At 33.6% G+C, this 19007-nt stretch overlaps 4 protein-coding genes and 1 non-coding gene across 5 annotated transcripts; 3 read left to right on the forward strand and 2 right to left on the reverse strand.

Moving 5' to 3' along the window:
• Positions 1-968: 968 nt before the first annotated feature.
• On the forward strand, positions 969-2008 carry LOC113860062 (chlorophyll a-b binding protein of LHCII type 1). Its single transcript, XM_027492689.1, has one exon. It carries the CDS (start codon positions 1039-1041, stop codon positions 1831-1833), a length of 795 nt encoding a protein of 264 aa, XP_027348490.1. The 5' UTR covers positions 969-1038; the 3' UTR covers positions 1834-2008.
• Positions 2009-2045: 37 nt separating this feature from the next.
• LOC113860064 lies at positions 2046-3220 on the forward strand. The gene is made up of 2 exons (XM_027492690.1): positions 2046-2292; positions 2378-3220. Exons 1-2 carry the CDS (start codon positions 2227-2229, stop codon positions 2987-2989), a joined length of 678 nt encoding a protein of 225 aa, XP_027348491.1. The 5' UTR covers positions 2046-2226; the 3' UTR covers positions 2990-3220.
• Positions 3221-3721: 501 nt separating this feature from the next.
• Positions 3722-8829, reverse strand: LOC113860061 (LRR receptor-like serine/threonine-protein kinase FLS2). Its single transcript, XM_027492688.1, has 2 exons — positions 5264-8829; positions 3722-4406 (listed from the first exon to the last, which is right to left on the reverse strand). Exons 1-2 carry the CDS (start codon positions 8412-8414, stop codon positions 4066-4068), a joined length of 3492 nt encoding a protein of 1163 aa, XP_027348489.1. The 5' UTR covers positions 8415-8829; the 3' UTR covers positions 3722-4065.
• Positions 8830-12155: 3326 nt separating this feature from the next.
• LOC113859975 (glucan endo-1,3-beta-glucosidase-like) lies at positions 12156-13040 on the forward strand. Its single transcript, XM_027492618.1, has 4 exons — positions 12156-12222; positions 12553-12581; positions 12669-12915; positions 13015-13040. Exons 1-4 carry the CDS (start codon positions 12156-12158, stop codon positions 13038-13040), a joined length of 369 nt encoding a protein of 122 aa, XP_027348419.1.
• A 188-nt stretch (positions 13041-13228) lies between these two features.
• Positions 13229-13300, reverse strand: TRNAP-AGG. The gene has a single exon. It is a non-coding gene; the product is annotated as a tRNA-Pro (tRNA).
• Positions 13301-19007: the final 5707 nt, after the last annotated feature.

Below are 19007 nucleotides of genomic sequence, written 5' to 3' on the forward strand. Positions count from 1 at the left end.
AAATCATAATGTACACACAAATCCATTAACAGGCAAAGAAAATAATCCCAGTTGTCCATATGAATTTCCATTGGTTTGAAACTTTTGGAAAATTTGATCTCCTATCACTTATCTTTTTGGATTCCTCTTCCTATAAAAGGTTATTATATATATCTAAGGAAATATCATAAATGCTTCTTTCATCCAATAAGGAATGGCCACTTTAGATTTTGGATAAGCTATCAAGTGTAAAATGGGACACGGGTAAAAATAAAAGGCATAGCATGGTAGGGACCAATATTCAATTACCCCATTGCTAATTCACCCAATGCATTGCATGGATGAGAATACATGTGTAATTGTACCTCAGTGACTGACGTGGGCGTAGAATAAACCATTACCGAATAATTGTAAAGACAAAGGTCCTTTAAAGTTACACTAGCATTAAGATCACACAAATAAATATATATGCTTTCCCAAGTGATGAAGTATTTGGTACAACTAAACATATTTGAATAAACCCGTTGTAACATCAACAACTGCTACTTGGCTCTTTTCACGATTTGTCTGCGTTAAAATGGTTCTTCCACGTTGCCAAAGCTTGTTGAAATAAAACATCTGTCGATGCACTCACTATCATTTCAAATTGTGTGGTTCTAAAATGCCTTGCCACAACAAAACAATAAGTGGACCCAAAAATATCTAACACTTGTGAGACAATGAAAGCATAACCCCATATAATTCAAGGCAAGAAGCTCCTACGTGGAACAATAAAATAAGTATTTATTACACAAACATATCTAATGGAATCCCCAAGTCATACGTGGAAGACCCACATTGGTCACAAACCACAAAAGAATCTAACCCATTGGTGGATTGGAGGGGTGCCACGTGGAACACCAAAATCTACAACTCCCAATCGCATTGTAGCTTTAGATAGCACAAGATAAGCCCACAACCGCCTCAAGCCCATATAAATACCCACCCAACTTCACCTCAACCTTCACCACTTGCAATAATTAACAGAAACACAGGGCAAGCTCATCCTTAAAATTCAACATGGCTGCTTCTTCCATGGCTCTCTCATCCCCAGCCTTGGCTGGCAAGCCCGTCAAGCTGTCCCCATCAACCCCAGATTTGGGCGTTGGGAGGGTTAGCATGAGGAAGACCGTCACCAAGCAGGCAACTTCCGGAAGCCCATGGTACGGCCCAGACCGTGTCAAGTACTTGGGCCCATTCTCCGGCGAGCCCCCATCCTACCTCACTGGTGAGTTCCCAGGCGACTACGGTTGGGACACTGCTGGGCTTTCCGCTGACCCAGAAACCTTCGCAAGGAACCGTGAGCTTGAGGTCATCCACTCCAGGTGGGCCATGCTTGGAGCCCTGGGCTGCGTCTTCCCCGAGCTCTTGTCCCGCAACGGTGTTAAATTCGGTGAGGCCGTGTGGTTCAAGGCTGGTTCCCAGATCTTCAGCGAGGGTGGGCTTGACTACTTGGGTAACCCAAGCCTGATCCATGCCCAGAGCATCCTCGCCATCTGGGCCACTCAGGTGATCTTGATGGGTGCCGTCGAGGGTTACCGTATTGCCGGTGGGCCTCTTGGAGAGGTCACAGACCCAATCTACCCTGGTGGGAGCTTCGACCCATTGGGCCTTGCTGATGACCCAGAGGCTTTTGCTGAGCTTAAAGTGAAGGAGCTCAAGAACGGTAGGTTGGCCATGTTCTCCATGTTTGGGTTCTTCGTTCAGGCCATAGTGACCGGAAAGGGCCCACTTGAGAACCTCGCCGACCACCTTGCAGACCCAGTGAACAACAATGCCTGGGCCTACGCCACCAACTTCGTCCCCGGAAAGTGAGCATTGAAACACGCGAGGATTGACCTGTGGACTTGAGTTTTAGATTTGTGTTTGTTGAAGTAAACGTTATTGCAATGTACTTCTTCAGATAATGTGAATTATCTTGTTTATTCCATTTCCTAATGTTGCTTAGCCTTTTACATCATCCCACTGTCAATTTTGTTCAAATTTCACGCCCTTAAGTTATAACTCTAATTTTATTTAAAATATGTGAATTATCTTCTTCTTGAAAAATATAACAAAAAGAAAAACTCAAACAAATTTAATTTGAAAATAAAGCCCACGGCCACTCATTTTTAGGGTATATGTGGATGGGTCATTAAATAAATATCATAGGCAAGCAGTGATGCGTCTTTGACAATTTATTAACGACACAAGCGAAAGAAAGTTAAAATGGACAACAAAATTCGACCATTATCTTTGTCCTCGCATTCCAATTTCTTCTCCTCACTAAAACAGGTATTGAATCTCAAATTCAACATTCTCACATGCTGTTGCAGTTGTTTTATATGAAATCCGAAATCTGAAAATTTTTTTTGCTTAGGTTGAGAAAAGGTTAAAATTTGACCAAAGTGCACCGTTAGAATCTAAAACAGAAGAAAGCAATGTTTTATCAAGAGGGTCTTTCTCTTTGAGTTCTCCGATGTTTCTCCAGGTGGAGCAACCCAGTGGTAGCCAGAATATTCCCACCCAAGATAGCAGTGAACCACCTCAAGCATTCCTCTCGGTCTCCCCAGAATTTCCACCAACCCATCAAGACCCATCTCAAACTAGTCCTTCTGATCATATCACACCTCTAAATCAAGCTCAAGATGATGACATTGAACGGCTAATGCAGCTCTTGGGCTTATCAGAGGAACAAGCGGAACAAAAAGATTGTTTTGATGATGGTTCTTGTCACTGTGAAGGTGGGTTTTATTCGAAGATTGTTGGTGTGGAAGGGCCAAAGTGTAGGAAGGAGGTGTTGAGGCTAGAAGGGTGGATCAAGTACTTTCTGAATGGTGGTGGAGAGGAGAAGCAAGAACCCTTACGATTAGCACACTTGCTTTTAGGGAAAGCTGCCTTTATTTCTGAGGGTGCTGGTGGTGGTTTTGGAGGCTTGGACTTCCCTACAACCATTCAAGAATTTCTTCATACTGATCCTCCCAGTAATTGAGGCATCCTAGCTACTTTTCTCCTATTAGCGATGCTTTTTTATTTTATGATGTTCTTCTTTCTAATTGTCAAATGCAAATGCAATCAATTAGTTGAAATTGCACCATGTAGTCTATAAACAGTCCTATAGTTACATAAGTTCTGTTGGTAAATCTTAAATCTAGAACTGGAACTATGATTGCTCTGGTCTCTTCATCCTAAGAGGACAAAGAAACATCAGAGAATAACTTTGATCCATAGTTATGTCCTGAACTTTAATACTTGGTGGTTCCTACTTCCTATGAATTTTGGAGGTGCAAGAGTTTAGTATGTTATACCTATTTTTTGAATCGGGGGATATTCATTTTATTATTCACAGCTTTGAATTTCACAAACTTATTATGACATTTGATGGCTGTATGAACATGATAGAAACCGTAGAGCCTTTATGACTAATAAAAACATTGAAAGGTTTTTTCATGCTACTGGGAATATTGGGCAATTAAACTTGAAAGTAACCCGTTATTTTTATTCCACGTTAACATCATCCTCCAACTATATCAAAGAGCAAGTTCAGTTGGGTACTGAAAATGAGAAAAGAACAGGAAATAGATCAAGCGTAGGACGAGTAAGACGATTAAATGCATACTTTAGACTGAGGGGTAGTTTCAGTGGATGGTGTAGTTTTCTGATATTTTTGTTAGTTTAGCTTATTTCTTACATGATTATGATTATACTCTGTACCGTGTAATTTCCATTGTTTACACCGTGTTATTAATAAATGATAAGCATACTTGCATCTAACCCAAGAATGTAGGGGGAGTGAAAAAGAACAAGATGCAGTAATGGACAGTCAATGCTATATTACATTGTTATGAAGAAATGCTGATAATTTCCATATATTAAGAAAAGCATTTAATCATTACAAAAATACTGTGCGCATTTCATCATTATTGGAGAACTAAGATGAGTAAAATAAGGCTTTGCTGTTTGTTAAAGACAACAATAATGAATTGGGAAGCATTTAAGTTTTCTTCTTCATAAAAAGCAGCTCCAAGGATTGGTTGGTGGTGTTTTTCATTTAACAAGGTAGTAGCACTATCTTGTTGTTTGAAGCTTCACAAGGGCAGATAACACTTCATTCATATTGGGTCGATGTTCAGGATCAGGGAGGGTGCAACACAAGGATAGCTTAAAGAGCTCTGCCAATACTTCAACATGGTCTTTTGTAACATTCCTGGTCAACATAGGGTCCACAATAGTGACAAGCTGTTCCATTCCATTGGCAAGGGCTTTTGCCACTACTTCATGCAAACTGATTGGCAAGCCATCCTCTTCTGATAGCCCTGTTGGCCTTCTTTTTGTTAGAAACTCCATTACTATGATACCAAAGCTGAACACATCCGCTTTAGTCGTTACTTTCCTCATGTAGGCAAATTCTGATAAGAACACGGAAACATGTTGTTTAGATAGTGAAAATTATCAAAACATTTGATTCTACAAAGTTAATAACCTAAGAGAATTGGAAACAAAGAGAGATATATTTGATATTAAAAGAAGAACTAGGTTATAATAAGCAAACAATTAGCTATCTCTTTGCGCACATACGTTTGGAGATGGGAAAACATATATTATCTTTATTATTTAAAGGGGCAGTGTTCTCCTTGCTGCTGTGAATCTACTAACACACGTTTCAGTCTATTCTCGCATGTCAATTTATTCAAGTCACCAGTAGGAAAACCTGGTGGAAGCTCTGTACAGTAAACTCACGTTGGGTGAAACTAAAGGAAATTATATTCAGTGTTTGGGATATGCTGAATATGCTAATGCAGTCACAGCAATTCTACTTCATGTTTGGTATAATCAATTAATACTGATCCAGTGTGAATCGTAACCACTGCTTCTTTCATCTTAAAATATATAATATCTAATTGTTCAAGATAAAGGCCGGGGAATAGCTGTGGCGTGGATCACTGAAATTTTTGTTTTCAAGCCACAAATAAAAAGTTTTGTAATCATGCAAGTCTTAATGATGCTACTTTCTCGGAATAGAAAGATCTAATATGGTCACATGCATTGCACAAAAACAGCAAATAGAACACTAACACACGTTCAAGTCTTGAACTCTTGATTCTACTTTCGCTGATTAGAACAATCTCAGGTGCAAGATTTACTTACTAAAATTTGGAAAGAACTAAATTATTCATTTAGATTGCAAGTCCACTTAAACTTAATTATGATGAAAATATATTATACATTAAATATAAGATATTAGCAAAATAGAAATGGCTTATACCTGGTGCCATATAACCAATTGTGCCTTGCAAAGCTGCTGACGAGCTGAGGGTACTACCATCCTGCAGATGAAGACCAAGTATTCGAGCAGTCCCAAAATCACTCACATGAGCTTCCCACTCTCTGTCCAAAAGAATGTTAGAAGGCTTTAAATCACAGTGTACAATGGGAAAATCATAACCAGAGTGCAAGTAATCCAATCCACTAGCAATAGAAATGAAAACTCGGAGTCTTTCAGATAATGTCCACTCAGAGGTCACACGCTGATCTATCGCTTTGCCATGTATGATGCTATCCAAATTCCCATTCTCCATGTACTCTAGAACTAAAGCCTTCATTTTCCCACTTTCCCAGGCATATCCAAGTACCTTGACCAAATTCCTATGTCTCAGCTGGCTTAAGGTGTTGGCTTCTCGCTTGAAGATCTTGTCAGTATTTGCAGAGAATTGGTTCAAATTCAATTTTTTTATGGCTACAATTTGGCCATCTTCAAATTGACCCTTGTAAACTGTGCTCAAACTGCTAGCGCCAATGATGTTGTCTGAACTGAAAAAACCTGTGGCATTTTCCAAGTCTTTTGGATTGAACCTTTTAAGAGCTAATGCTGAACTGTAGTCTGGTTCATGATTCACACCAATGTCACATTCTTTAGATTTGCAGAGTTTGGTACCTCGATTGAGAATTAGAATCACTAACACCAGAAATAGAAGTATAGCGAAAGATCCAAGTGCAGCAATAATAGATATGCTCTTCTTGGATAGTGAATGTTTTGTCTCTCTGCATGGCTGTAGGAATTTTGCCCCACAAAGATCCTGGTTTCCCATCATACTAGATGCATTAATGTGTGCAAATAATCCTGTCTTAGGTACAGGACCTTCAAGTTGATTGAAGGAAAGGTTGAGATGTACCAGATTGGAAAGATTGGCAAAGCCCTCAGGAATAGTTCCCTTCAAGTCATTCTGAGAAAGATCAAGGGAACTAAGATGATCAAGCTCTGCCAATATTGCAGGGATTTCACCTTCTAAATGATTTCTTGAGAGGTTTAAGCTTTCAATCAAGCTCATGTGACTAAAAGCTTCTGCAGGAATAGGACCTGAAATATTGTTTGCTGAAAAATCAAGATTGAACAAATTTCTGCACTCAGTAAGTGTTTTGGGAATGAAACCTGAAAGATTATTGTTTGAAATATCAATGGCTTGTACTATTTCCAACATGCCCAACTCAGTTGGAACATCTCCATCAAAGTGGTTGTAAGAAAGGTTAAGATACATCTGCATATCTTTGAAGTCTGCAATGACATCTCCAGGAATTGATCCTATGAATTGGTTGTGAGAGAGATCCAAGACTAAAAGCTGATTAAGCTTCCCCATGCTCCTTGGAATGGACCCATTAAGTTTGTTGCCATGAAGGTCTAAGTATGAAAGCATCTCAAGCTTTGAGATAGAATCGGGTATTTGACCAACCAACTTGTTTTGATGCAGCAAAAGTTTGGTTAGTTGTTGTAATTCCGAGAGTTTATCAGGTATGGTTCCTTCTAATTCATTTTCATGGAGAGATAGCCCTTGAAGGAGAGAAAGTTTGGATAGTTCAGGTGGAATTTGACCTGAAAACTTATTCTCAGAAAGTGATAAAGTGATGAGTTGATTCAAGTTTCCAATCTCTGGTGGAATTGGTCCCATGAAAGAATTCACATTCAGCAGCAAACGTAGGAGTTTGGACAGGTTCTTGATACCAGATTTTATCAATCCACTGAAGTTGTTCTCTGCCAAACTTAGACTTCTAAGATTTGAGCAGTTGTAGAGGTCATCTGGGATTTCCCCCGTCATTTTATTGGATGCAAGAGACAGGAAAGTAAGATTGGGCATCCTTGAAAATCCCTCAGGAATTTTCCCAGTTAAAGCATTTAAAGATAAACTCACATTTACCAGACTAGTACAATTGGCAATGCTAGGGGGAATGGATCCATGAAAAAAGTTGGAGCTCAAAACAAGAAACTTCAAATTTTGAAACACACCCAAGTTTGAAGGAAGTTCACCTGAAAGGAGATTCTGGCTCATTGACAGATATGTCAAGTTTGTCAGCTTTGTTATTGATGAAGGGATCTTCCCAGTAAACTTATTTACATGCAGGGTTAGATATTGTAAGGAACTCAGATATCCAATCTCAGAAGATATTGTTCCCTCTAAGTTATTCTCTGAGAGTTCTAAATGTGTTAGTGATTTCAACTGGAATATGGAAGATGGAATCGTGGAATTCAAGTTATTGTGATATAACCTCAATGTCTCTAACTGAACTAAACTTCCTAGCTCTGGAGGAATACTACCAATAAACTCATTTTTATATAAATCAAGGTGCAAAAGTTGGCTACACTTGGCAATCTCAGAAGGGATTTTCCCAGTCATGGAATTTTGAAACAATAGAAGGTATACTAAATTTGTGAGATTTCCAATCTCTTGAGGTATTACACCTGATAACTTGTTTTGGCTAAAATCAATAGATTGCAAAGCTCCCAACTGACCTATGGAAAGAGGTATAGACCCCACCAAGTTATTTCCAAATCCTACAATCTGTGTAACATTAACTAGATTCCCTATGTTTGATGGGATTATGCCAGTGAGGTTGTTGGAATTAAAAGCAATACCCAACAAAGAAGTGCAGTTGAATATGCTGTCAGGGAGGCTTCCATTCAAGCCGTTATTACCTAAATCCAAGTACTGCAGTTTTTTGAGGTTTCCTAGTTCAGGTGGGATTGTGCCTGAGAGAGAATTGTCAAAAAAAATTAGTTGAGAAAGTTGAGTGCAAAAACTTAGCTGAGGAGGAATGTGACCAGTGAATGAATTTGAAGTTAAATCAAGAATCTGAAGGCCTGAAATGTTTCCAAGGAATGGTGAAATCACCCCTTGGAGCTGAAGACTAACCAGAGAAATTGAAGTGACGTGATTTAAAGATGAGTCACATGCAATGCCAGACCAGTTGCAATGAGGGTGTCTGTCAACCCAATCTGCAAGAGCCCCATTTGGGTCATGGGTGATGGAGTTTTTGAAAGCTTTCAAAGCTTCAATTTCAACATCCACCTTTGTTTCAGCATATGAAGCTAAGGATGCAAGGGAGAAGACTATGACTATAGTCAAACTAATCTTTAGAAATAACATCACTATGGAATATACTAGAGAATAACGAGTTGCAATTTTTGTCTAAAAGCTTAATTGAATGAAGCCTTTATATACAATACAATGTTCCATTACTCCCTGATAAATGATAGTAATCGCAAAAGACATGACCCATATTTGTGACAGTGTGTGTTCACATGACATGCTGCAAAGTCAAATCATTAGCAGGAATTTATGTTACTTAGGACAAATACCGTGATTGTTTGGACAAGGATTGAATATCTTAAATTTGACTTGTGAGGTCATCCCGGTATAACCAAACCGGTTGCATCTTCTACTGATTGATGCACTACATAGAACATGCAACGACAAAAATGGATATGTATCTGCAAAGACAAAGGTTTAAGAGAGAGAGAATGACACATGGAAGATAGACATATATTATAGCTATATCTATAGAACTCATAAACAAGAATAAAATAAATAAATAAACAAATAATTCGTTTCTCAACGCCTTGCAGAAATCAGTTTAACATTTAGCGATTAGGAATATAAAAATATATATTCACTAAGCATTACGAGTGTATTTAATATAACTTAAAACTTAAGATCACAATTTAAGGGGATATAATTACTGTTAATTGATTTTAGTGCTCGATAATATATTATTTGTTATTTATTAAATTAATAATATTAAATTGATACCAGTCGGCAAAGAGAAGCAAAAGTGAACATGGGGTTTGGCCAAACGCGGCTTGCGGAAAGGTACAATAATATTACAAGAAAACATGGAACAAGTTGTGATACTGATAAATAATGACAAAATAGCACCAAGTTGCGCAAATTAATGGCCGAAAAGATTTCAAATGTGGTTGTGAATCTTGTAGATTGGATTGGGACGTGGATTTAGCTCACTTACAGACATTGAAAATAGCTTTACCCTCTCTTTCTCTTCATTTCCATGGCTTCAATGCTGCCAAACTACCAATTATTCTCATCCCACTCTTTCTTTGTTGGGCGCTAAGTACACACAGTCGATGGTGGATTCACTTGCTCTTTTAAGATCAGAGGCCTATTTCAAAGAAATAATAGTAATTATTATACTTATCAATTCAAATTTAATTCTTGAGATTTTAATTGTTGAATTACTAAAAATTTATATCATCTTTGATAATTTAAAATTGTAGGTATATAATAAATAATAAAATTGTGGAAAATTGAATCATTAAATTTAATTAATAATTATAATGATAGTTTATCCTTAAAAATAAGAGCGAGGCGTGAGTCGACCATTGACTGTGTGTATGGCTCCCGACAAGGATAGAGTGGGATAAAAATAATAGTCTTATTTGACCTATCACTCCCTCCACCATTTATCAAGTTGCATGCCTTCATATTCTGCCATTTTTCATTTTTTTGAGATATGTTAGCAAGACATATTAACAAACTTTTAATTTATTTAAAACTAGTTTATTTTATTATAATAAACGTGTTTGATAAACGAGTTTATCTAATTGTTCACTTATAATATTTTTTAACATTACTTGAAGCAATGTTTTAACTTATGGTTATTATAGATTGTTTTTCACTTTTATTTTTATTATTTTAATGAAATTTTCTTTTATCACAAGAATATTACTAATTTAATAAATTTATAATAAAATATAACTTAAAGAATCTTGAATATTTATTTTAATTATCATATTCTTTATATAATTTATTTTAAGTAATTTCTATGATGTCTTAAAGATTAAAAAGGGCATTTTATATCTTTCATATATGAAATAATCATGAATGTTAATATTATATTAAATATGTATAATAGATAGTGGAAGTTAATATTTATATTAAAAAGATATAAATATTTTTTAATTTTTAAAATATTAAAATAATCATAATTGTCAATTTAAAAAAAAGTATAAAATGTTTTTTTCAAAATTTTTTTTTTTGCATGATAGTAAGCATTTGTATTTTAATTATTAATAAAATATTTGATTTATGAATAAAAATGATATAAGTTTAAAATCAACCAATAATTATTAAAAAAAACCAATAATTACTTTAAAATATTTTTCTATCTATAAATTTTGAAAAAAATCCTTTCCTCCTATCTGCGCATTAAGTACAATTTTAATTGATCAGGTAGTAGATAGTGACACGTCCCGTGATCATGAATGGTTGATCCAAAATATAAATTTAATTTAAAAGATAAAACATTCAATATTTGAATTCTTCAAAAACAAATAAATACATAGATGAAATAAGATTGAGAGGTAACTTACACGATAGAAATCAATGAAACATAGATGAAATAAGATAAGATTCAACGTATTTTAAAGTTGCTATTAAATGAACAGATCAACTATAATAGAATGCGAGATTATTTAAATTTAACAAATAATTCTAAGTTAAAAAAGTTGCAAAGTGTGTTATTGTATTTGATAATTTTATCCAACTTAAACTTGAACAAATGGGTCAAATAAAAAAAAAATTAAATGTGAAAAATATTTTTAAAAAATATTATTAATTAAATAGAAGCAGATCCACTTCTTTACCATGGTTTCTCTATGAACACCTTGAAAATGTACGGATATCAACACGCGGAGCGATTGATTCATTGATAAGGACGTATTAAAAGCATATGTTTGAAGAAGTAGCCATGAGTTATGATTTTTTTACCCTTCAGAGCAAATGTTAGAATATATATTCCTATTTATTGATAAGCAAATTAGAAAAAAGGAATATGAAGATAGGGAAAATCAAATACATGAACGTGAAGGAAACGATTTGATAATAAGCATCATCATAAATAATCAAATATATATATTTATAGAATTTGTCTTGCGGTTTAATCTTTTCCTTTCCAAGTATTTATACAGAAAAAGGATATGCATACGTATCTTCCTGTACTACCTTTTCTGAAGATGCCACCAAAACTTGAAGGTTCAATATCGTTTTTTCTTTATAAAGCACATTTTTTTAAAATATTTTAGGTATGATAAAGTTTGTCGTGAGCAAAATTCTCATTTCTAATTCAGGACAAATTACTGGTTTTAATGAAGATTTACAGTGATATTAGCATATATGTATAGGCCAACAACTTTTAAAATTGAAAAAAAAAATTATACCATAAATATTCTTTAGAAATGTGTCAATTAGCTCACAAATAAAAACGCATTTTTGTAATTAGAACGTAACAAGAGAAATTAAAAGTTTGCTCGTTTTAATTTGTATAGTCTTCATTCAAATACAACTTGCTAAATGATATTAACAAAATAAGAGAGACAAATCACATCTTTGGTTTCTTTTGGCCATTAACAATGTTAAAATTATGTCCCATTTTCTTTCCTAAATAATCTTTCTACATGAGAAAACAAGCACACCATTTTCATATTTCGTAAGGCAAAATTTAGAACATAGAAAGATGAGAGAGGATGAAGGATTAATTTGACCCCAAAATAACCAAACCAATGAACCTCTAGCTACCGTTTCATCTTCGAATAAAGTAAGTGTGGGAGAAGATGATTGGACAGTGATTGCCAAAATAGTTGTTACTTGTAAATACCATTCTTTTATTATATTTAAACCGCTTCAACTCTTTGTTTTTTACTTAATGGGTCAATTATTGGTTTAAAACTGATAGGTGAAATCTATTCCGTGGCAATCACTATCACATACACTTCTATATATACCATGACCTCTCATTCCACATTCAAGCAGCAACATTTTCTATAGAGAAAATAACACCATTACGTTTTTTACAATTTCCTGGCTAATCACATCATGTTCAAATCAACTGGGTCACTTCTCTTTCTTGTTCTTTTTCATCTGCTCCTCTCTTTCAACTCGGGTAATTAATTCACTTTATGTTTTTTTTTTTTTTAATGTTGTGTTTGCTAGATTTTGTGTATAGGTCTATTTTACATCTAAATTTCTCTTTTATGTGTATTAAATCTGTTTAGAATGTCCAGTAATTTCCATAGACAGTTTATCTCTATAATATGGTTATATGGTTTTTCTTTTTCGTTTGGTCTAAATTCCAATAGCCAAAATGCTTAAAATTTCATAAATTTATACTGATCCTTTCATATATTGAGTTCTATTTTGCTAGTATGATACAAAATTAAAGCCATATATCTAATGTGTCATTATTTGATACACTTTGGATTGACTTGTGCAGGAGGGCATTTGAAGTTTGCTAATGGATTGGTAAAATTTCATCGTCTATATTTAAGTATATTCTATTAAAAAATCATAAAAGCTAACATTTTGTGTTAATTTGGTAATGGAATACAGATAGCTAAGGATAAGTGGTGTGTAGCAAATCCTTTATCAAATGATACTGTACTGAAAAATAACATTGAATATGCTTGCAATATATTGAGTGATTGCAAGCTGATCCAACCGGGTGGCTCCTGCTATGAGCCCAACAAATTGATGCACCATGCCTCTGCTGTCATGAATCAGTACTATGCAATGGAAGGAAGGAATACTTGGAACTGCAACTTCTTCGGCTCTGGCCTCTTGGTTTCTAAGGACCCAAGTAAGTTATTAATGTGCTATGAATGAATATAAGGCTACTATACCATATTATATGCGATTATTAAGTGTTCATTTTCTTCTGTTTTAATTTGATCTACAGGTTATGGCAGCTGCGAGTATGCATAGTGGAATAAACTGGAGAGAGATATCTTAATTAGATCAGACTTAGATTTACTTTTATGGTTATTTGATGTGTCCAAAGCCCATTATGATGTTATTAAAGTGTAAGATGTTTATTTGATGAAGTTTATCTCTCTGTATTTCCCTCAAGTGATGAAATAAAATAGAGATTGTTAAAAAAAATTTACTTATCTGGGGCATTCCGAGAATTGAACTCGGGACCTCTCGCACCCTAAGCGAGAATCATACCACTAGACCAAATGCCCTATGTTTTAGCACTGTTGTTGAAGCACTTTACAAAGGTAATGTTACTAAAATTCACTGTCATTTTAAAATAAGATACTATGAACGAAATTAAAATATAAATTAGTTTGATATAGGACTTGATAGCTCGTTATAAAAAATAAAATTGCAAATGAATTCTCCTCATAATTGATAGAAATTCTATTATTAATTATTCTTTAATAGCAAAAATTAAGGATAACAATCTTTTTAATAGGAAAATTTTAAGTCCCTAATTCACTAAATTTGAGTGAATTTCTATATGTAGGTAATTTAAATTGAAATGGATTTTATAATATAAATAATTAGCATGTTTAACAGTTTCCGTCTGAGAAATTAAAGCTTAAACAAAAATTAATGATCATAACTCAACAAAGTTCAGAATGGCAAAACAAATAAGCTCTAAATATAATAATGGGACAAAAACGATAGAAGATGGATTATATCGATGTTGTCTTGCGAGAGTTTCTCATTCTTGTAAAAATATAGTTTAAAATAATTAAAATTAAGTTTATTAATTATGAAAAATTAATATATGTTGATAAGATTTCAAATATTATAAGATATTATTTTAATGATAATTTAGAAATACTTAATTATATGTTGATAGAAAACATTAATATAATTTAAATTTTTTTTGTTATACATGCATTACTTTTTAAAAATAAATTATACTACAAACATTTTTTTTATTTGAAATCTTTTCTCGCCTTAACGCTAAAACAATGCTTGCAATCCTTTTCTTCCTCACTTTTTCACTTTTTACTGAATTTAATTGAACAATGTGTATCCACTCTACATAGCTCGCAGGACAACAAAAGACAAATTCAAAGCTAGTGTCGCATTCTTAGCTACCTACCTAACTCACGACCTTATTTTTCACACATACCTTCTATAAATTATATCAGGCATATTCTTTTACATTCTTAAATTAATGTTTTTTTAATTTTTAATAAATTTTAACTAGTAATTAAAAATTTATTACTCACATTCCTCTCTCTAGTCGTGTTAGACACTTCTCTTGAAAATTACAAAATTCAATTTTTTTTATTTTTTTGTGTCAGTTTGTCTGTAAATCTTGAATGTATTATATTTTTGTTCATCTCAAATAGGACCCAAATTGAAAGTTAATTAATTTCTTAACTAAAAACATTTAGCCCACAACTTCACATGTGGTACATGCGTCTCAAGGGATCACAATTCACACATCACACCTCTTCTTATATAAGAAGTTGCTACGTTTATGAACCCTACTAATTTGGACACTAACCACAATAAGTCTTACTAAATGGGCTATCACTTTCACATTTAAACTTGTACACCTCATCAGAATGAATTTAGACAGATAGGGAAAATTTTTCAATTCGAAGATCAGTATTGCTTTCCAAAACTAGTCCCTTCTATCTTTGAAAATCTTTGAACCTCTCAAAATTAAGCCTTCACATTACATTCATACAGAATACGCTTGGGATACGGTTAAACTGTTGCTGGAAAACTAGGGTCATTGCGATAAAGTCTATATTTCAAAAAGAGAAGCAAACTCTTACCAGTGCATGGATGGAAAAAAAAATAGTTTAAAAAATTCTTAAAATTATAAAAATATTTAATTTTTTTAAAATAAGTTAATTATTTAAACACGCTACGCACCTAGTTTACTGATAAATTAAATTTAAAAGCGGGCACGGTTAATTTCTAACTTCACAGAAAGAGATCATTCAAGCATTCCAATATCTTCAATTTCTATATATTATATATGAAATAGAATGTTGCATTTGCTGTCAATTGATCTTATCGTATGCTTGATTCTCTAATTGGTACACGAATAATATTCATCCTTTGCAAAGCGAACAAATGCTTCTTCGTTTACTGTGATTTCCCTTCTACCCACCAAAAAAAAAAAGATTTTTCCTTTTATTTTATCCAAGAGATATGAATCCGAACCAAAGTGTACTCCAAATGCAATGGAATACGTGTCTCTTTACAATATGTTAATTAATTTCTCTTTTGCATGGAATATATTTTTTGTATTGTTTTCACATGTGACATTATCATGGTTACATACATAGGACAAGTCGATGAGAATTGAAGTTCAAGCTTGTGTGAAGGAAACATGGCATGTCCTTATCTATAAAAGCAGACTCAGTTAACAGCAACCCATCAAGGCACCCCCAAAATAACACAAATCAAGAAATCAAATTTTGAGGGAAGTTAGGATCCATACTTCGTAGGAAAACCATGTCTGGCTTCTTTAGCAACCTCTTTGGTTTCAGTGGCAACAATGGCACTGAGGACTCCTTTAACAACTCGGGAACAAGTGGGGAACAAATATTTGGTGACGGTGCAGAGTTCAACACGGGTGCGCAAGTTGCTACGGGTAGTCGCATACCTTGTAATCGTAACAATGGGACTAAAGGGTCACTCAACAACTCAGGTTCAGGAAAACAGAATTTCACAAATGCCAAGTTTAACACTGGTGCTAGGATTGGATACTAGACCTTACTTAATTCTACCCACGTTTCAGGAGCTTTGATCCACTTCTCAAACATAATATATATATATATATATATATATATATATATATATATATATGGAAATAACAAAATAAATGCTTCATTTTATATATGACTTTGAGTGGGGCTTGTCTGATCCATGTACCATGTAATAATAATATTTTTACACCTTTTTTTTATGCCTTATTTTTATTCACTTTTTTTCTTTCTATCTCTTACTTCCTTACTCAAAATCTCATCACCCCAGCAATTATAATGTTGTGGTAATTAATAATTATGACACTGGAGCGAGAGCTTTGTGTTGTAATGGTGAAGTATCCAAATTTTGTATGTGCTCTACCGTTATCTTCATATGATCTATATGGGTGGACACGGTGCAAAATTTGATGCGGTAACCAAGTTTCAATATCCATGTAAATGGTTAAACATGGCTACTTTGAATGGACTACAAATCATGAGTTCTACAACTTAAATTTTATTCATCTTCAAGGGAACTTTAATCCATATCTCACTGGTGAAACATGGCTCTAATTCTCATATCCATTACACTTGCTAAGGTTTAGATAAAAAGAATATTTCTGAGTAACTGATGTCGAATATTAAGTTGGATTAAAAATCATGATTTCAACCATTTGAATTTTATGTTTTTGGGCTAAATTATATTTCCCATTTCCTTTACTTACTTTCTATACCTTTTTCTTGTTTCATTATTCCTTAAAGTTTAAGTTAAAGTAAAAAAAAAAACTACAATTGCAGTTTAAACGCCCTAAACTTGTGACTAAATTAAGCAAAGATATGAATAAAAGTTTAGTGATACAAAAAGGTATAAGAAGTTTAGTGATGAAAAAGTATAAGAGAGATAAGTTGAACAGTGTAAAACTACAGGAATGTAAAGTATAATTTATTTATTAATTTAAATAAAATGATAGTTTGAGGAAGTAAACAACTTGGTGTGATTCTCTTTTGCAATCGTAATTTTACATTTCTTTCAACCCTCTCTTCCTAATTAACTGAATTTTGTGTGGACTCAAGCAAATAAGAAATAAGTCATGCATGATTCAGCGTGTCCACAACACTAGCAAAGCATGAGATGATCAAACCATGCATGGACAACAATATATAAAGCATGCAAGCATCTTTGTTTATACCCCACCAATAATGCATAAGAGCATCTTTGTCACTAGTTCAACAAGATTCCCATCCTATCATGTTGCATCAGTTTTGTTTTTTATATTCAAGGAGATTCTCATAAGCTTTAAATGGGGAAGAAGGGTAGAAGAGATAAGGGAATGAAATAAGACAGAAAACGTCGTAAAGATTAAACGTACGTACGTACAATTAATATTCCTTGAACAATTGAGCACTTAATCCAATATATTGCATTAGTTTATATATATATGTGTGTGTATTTATATGTATGTATATAAACTTATTATATGTATCTTTATTTAAAGAATTTATTTTCATCGTAATTCTTTTTTATTTTTAAAAGTTTAATGGCATGGGGTTCGAATGAAGTTGAACAAAAGACGAAATCACAAGAAGAAGATATTATTCCGGCAATATATATATACACGTGTCTGTTTTTTTATATTTTTTAAAGATTATTAAATGTCCTATAATTATGGAAACATAATATATATCTAAAGGAGATATGCACATTTACTTCACTTTCACTTCTAATTTTGGTGTTCTAAACCCACATTTCCATAGGGTATACTATTTTTATAATAAATTTTTGTTATAATATTTTTTAAAATATTTTCTCCATCTTATCATTGATTTTATTACCTTCTTCTCTTTCTTTTATATTTCTCTAATTTATAAAAAGAAAATAAATTTATTGAAAAATTAACATTTCTCTATTTCTATTGCATCCTCATATTCAACATATTCATTTATATATTTAAGCATATTCAACCCTTATAAATTACGAAGAAAGAGTGTTATTTGAACTGGCAATATTCTAATATCTTTTCCATATGTATAGAGAGAGAAAAGAGACTGTAGCATTTGCTTTCAATTGATCTTATATTTGATACTCTATCACAGACAAAAGATGATTTCACACTGCAAAAGAGACAGGGAGAGATAAAATAAGGAATATAATGTAACAGAGAATATGTTAAAAAAGAAAAATAATAAAAAACAAGTATAAAAATATAATAAAGTAGTATACGAACAAAATTTATACTTAGCAAAGCGCGACAAATATCCAAAAGAATATTAGTTGAAGGGGAAAGATATAATATGGAATTAACAGTTGTCTGTATCCAAATATGCCAAATTCATGTGGAATAAATATTTCTGCTTGATGCTATCGAAGTTACACACAGAACATATGCTTTGTAAAATGAGAAAGTAACACGAGAATCTCCTTTGCGCATCTATAAAACGAAAGCTGAGTTAGCAACAAACGTCAAGGCACTCGAAAAAACACTTAGCATACAACAGAAACATAAAGAGAATCTTAATTTCCTGAAACACCATGTCTGGATTCTTTAGTAACCTCTTTGGTTTCAGGGGAAACGATGGGACTGATGACTCTTTTAACAACTCGGGAAGCAATGGCGAACAAGAGTTCAAAGAGGGGGCAGAGTTCAACACTGGTGCGCAAATTGCCAGAGGAGAAAGCGTGCCTTTCAATCGTAACAATGGAACTAAAAGTGGATTTAACAACTCTGGTTCAGGAAAACAAACTTTTGGAAAAGCCAAGTTTAACACTGGTGCTAGGGTAGGACAGTAAACTTGTACTAAACATAGTACAAGTTTAACACTTGTACTGGGCTTCCAACAACTATATGGGAATAATAAAATAAGTGCTTCGTTTTGTGGGGCTTTGTGTGGGGTGTGTTTGATGCACTAGCTAGTCAGAACATACAATGTTGTGCTAATAATAATGATACTGGAGCTGAGCTCTGTATTGTAATGGTGAAGTAATCAAATTGTGCTCTACTGTGTTATCTTAATGTATGACTACTTTTTCAAGTTTTTCCATATGGGTGAACATGGTGCAGAACTTGATGTTGGTAACATTAAATTTCGATATCCAATGAACTTCTATCCTACTAAGGAAACTAGGCTATTTTGTATGCCTAAGCATTAGAAAAATTGAATATTTCTAAATGAATTACCATGCGAATACTAACAACATGTTATGTGACAAGGTTAGATGCTTGTT

Source organism: Abrus precatorius, unplaced genomic scaffold (genome assembly GCF_003935025.1).
Source record: "Abrus precatorius isolate BTA unplaced genomic scaffold, Abrus_2018 Scaffold2, whole genome shotgun sequence".
Classification (NCBI taxonomy): domain Eukaryota; kingdom Viridiplantae; phylum Streptophyta; class Magnoliopsida; order Fabales; family Fabaceae; genus Abrus; species Abrus precatorius.

Excerpts from the sequence above, each read along its gene's own strand:
- LOC113860062 (XM_027492689.1), top strand. The coding sequence starts at position 1,039 with ATGGCTGCTTCTTCCATGGCTCTCTCATCCCCAGCCTTGGCTGGCAAG.
- LOC113859975 (XM_027492618.1), top strand. The coding sequence starts at position 12,156 with ATGTTCAAATCAACTGGGTCACTTCTCTTTCTTGTTCTTTTTCATCTG. Across the intron at positions 12,223-12,552 it reads GCTCCTCTCTTTCAACTCGG|GAGGGCATTTGAAGTTTGCT; the intron begins GTAATTAATTCA and ends TGACTTGTGCAG. Across the intron at positions 12,916-13,014 it reads CTTGGTTTCTAAGGACCCAA|GTTATGGCAGCTGCGAGTAT; the intron begins GTAAGTTATTAA and ends TTTGATCTACAG.
- LOC113860061 (XM_027492688.1), bottom strand. The coding sequence starts at position 8,414 with ATGTTATTTCTAAAGATTAGTTTGACTATAGTCATAGTCTTCTCCCTT. Across the intron at positions 4,407-5,263 it reads AATTGGTTATATGGCACCAG|AATTTGCCTACATGAGGAAA; the intron begins GTATAAGCCATT and ends TGTTCTTATCAG.
- LOC113860064 (XM_027492690.1), top strand. The coding sequence starts at position 2,227 with ATGGACAACAAAATTCGACCATTATCTTTGTCCTCGCATTCCAATTTC. Across the intron at positions 2,293-2,377 it reads TCTTCTCCTCACTAAAACAG|GTTGAGAAAAGGTTAAAATT; the intron begins GTATTGAATCTC and ends TTTTTTGCTTAG.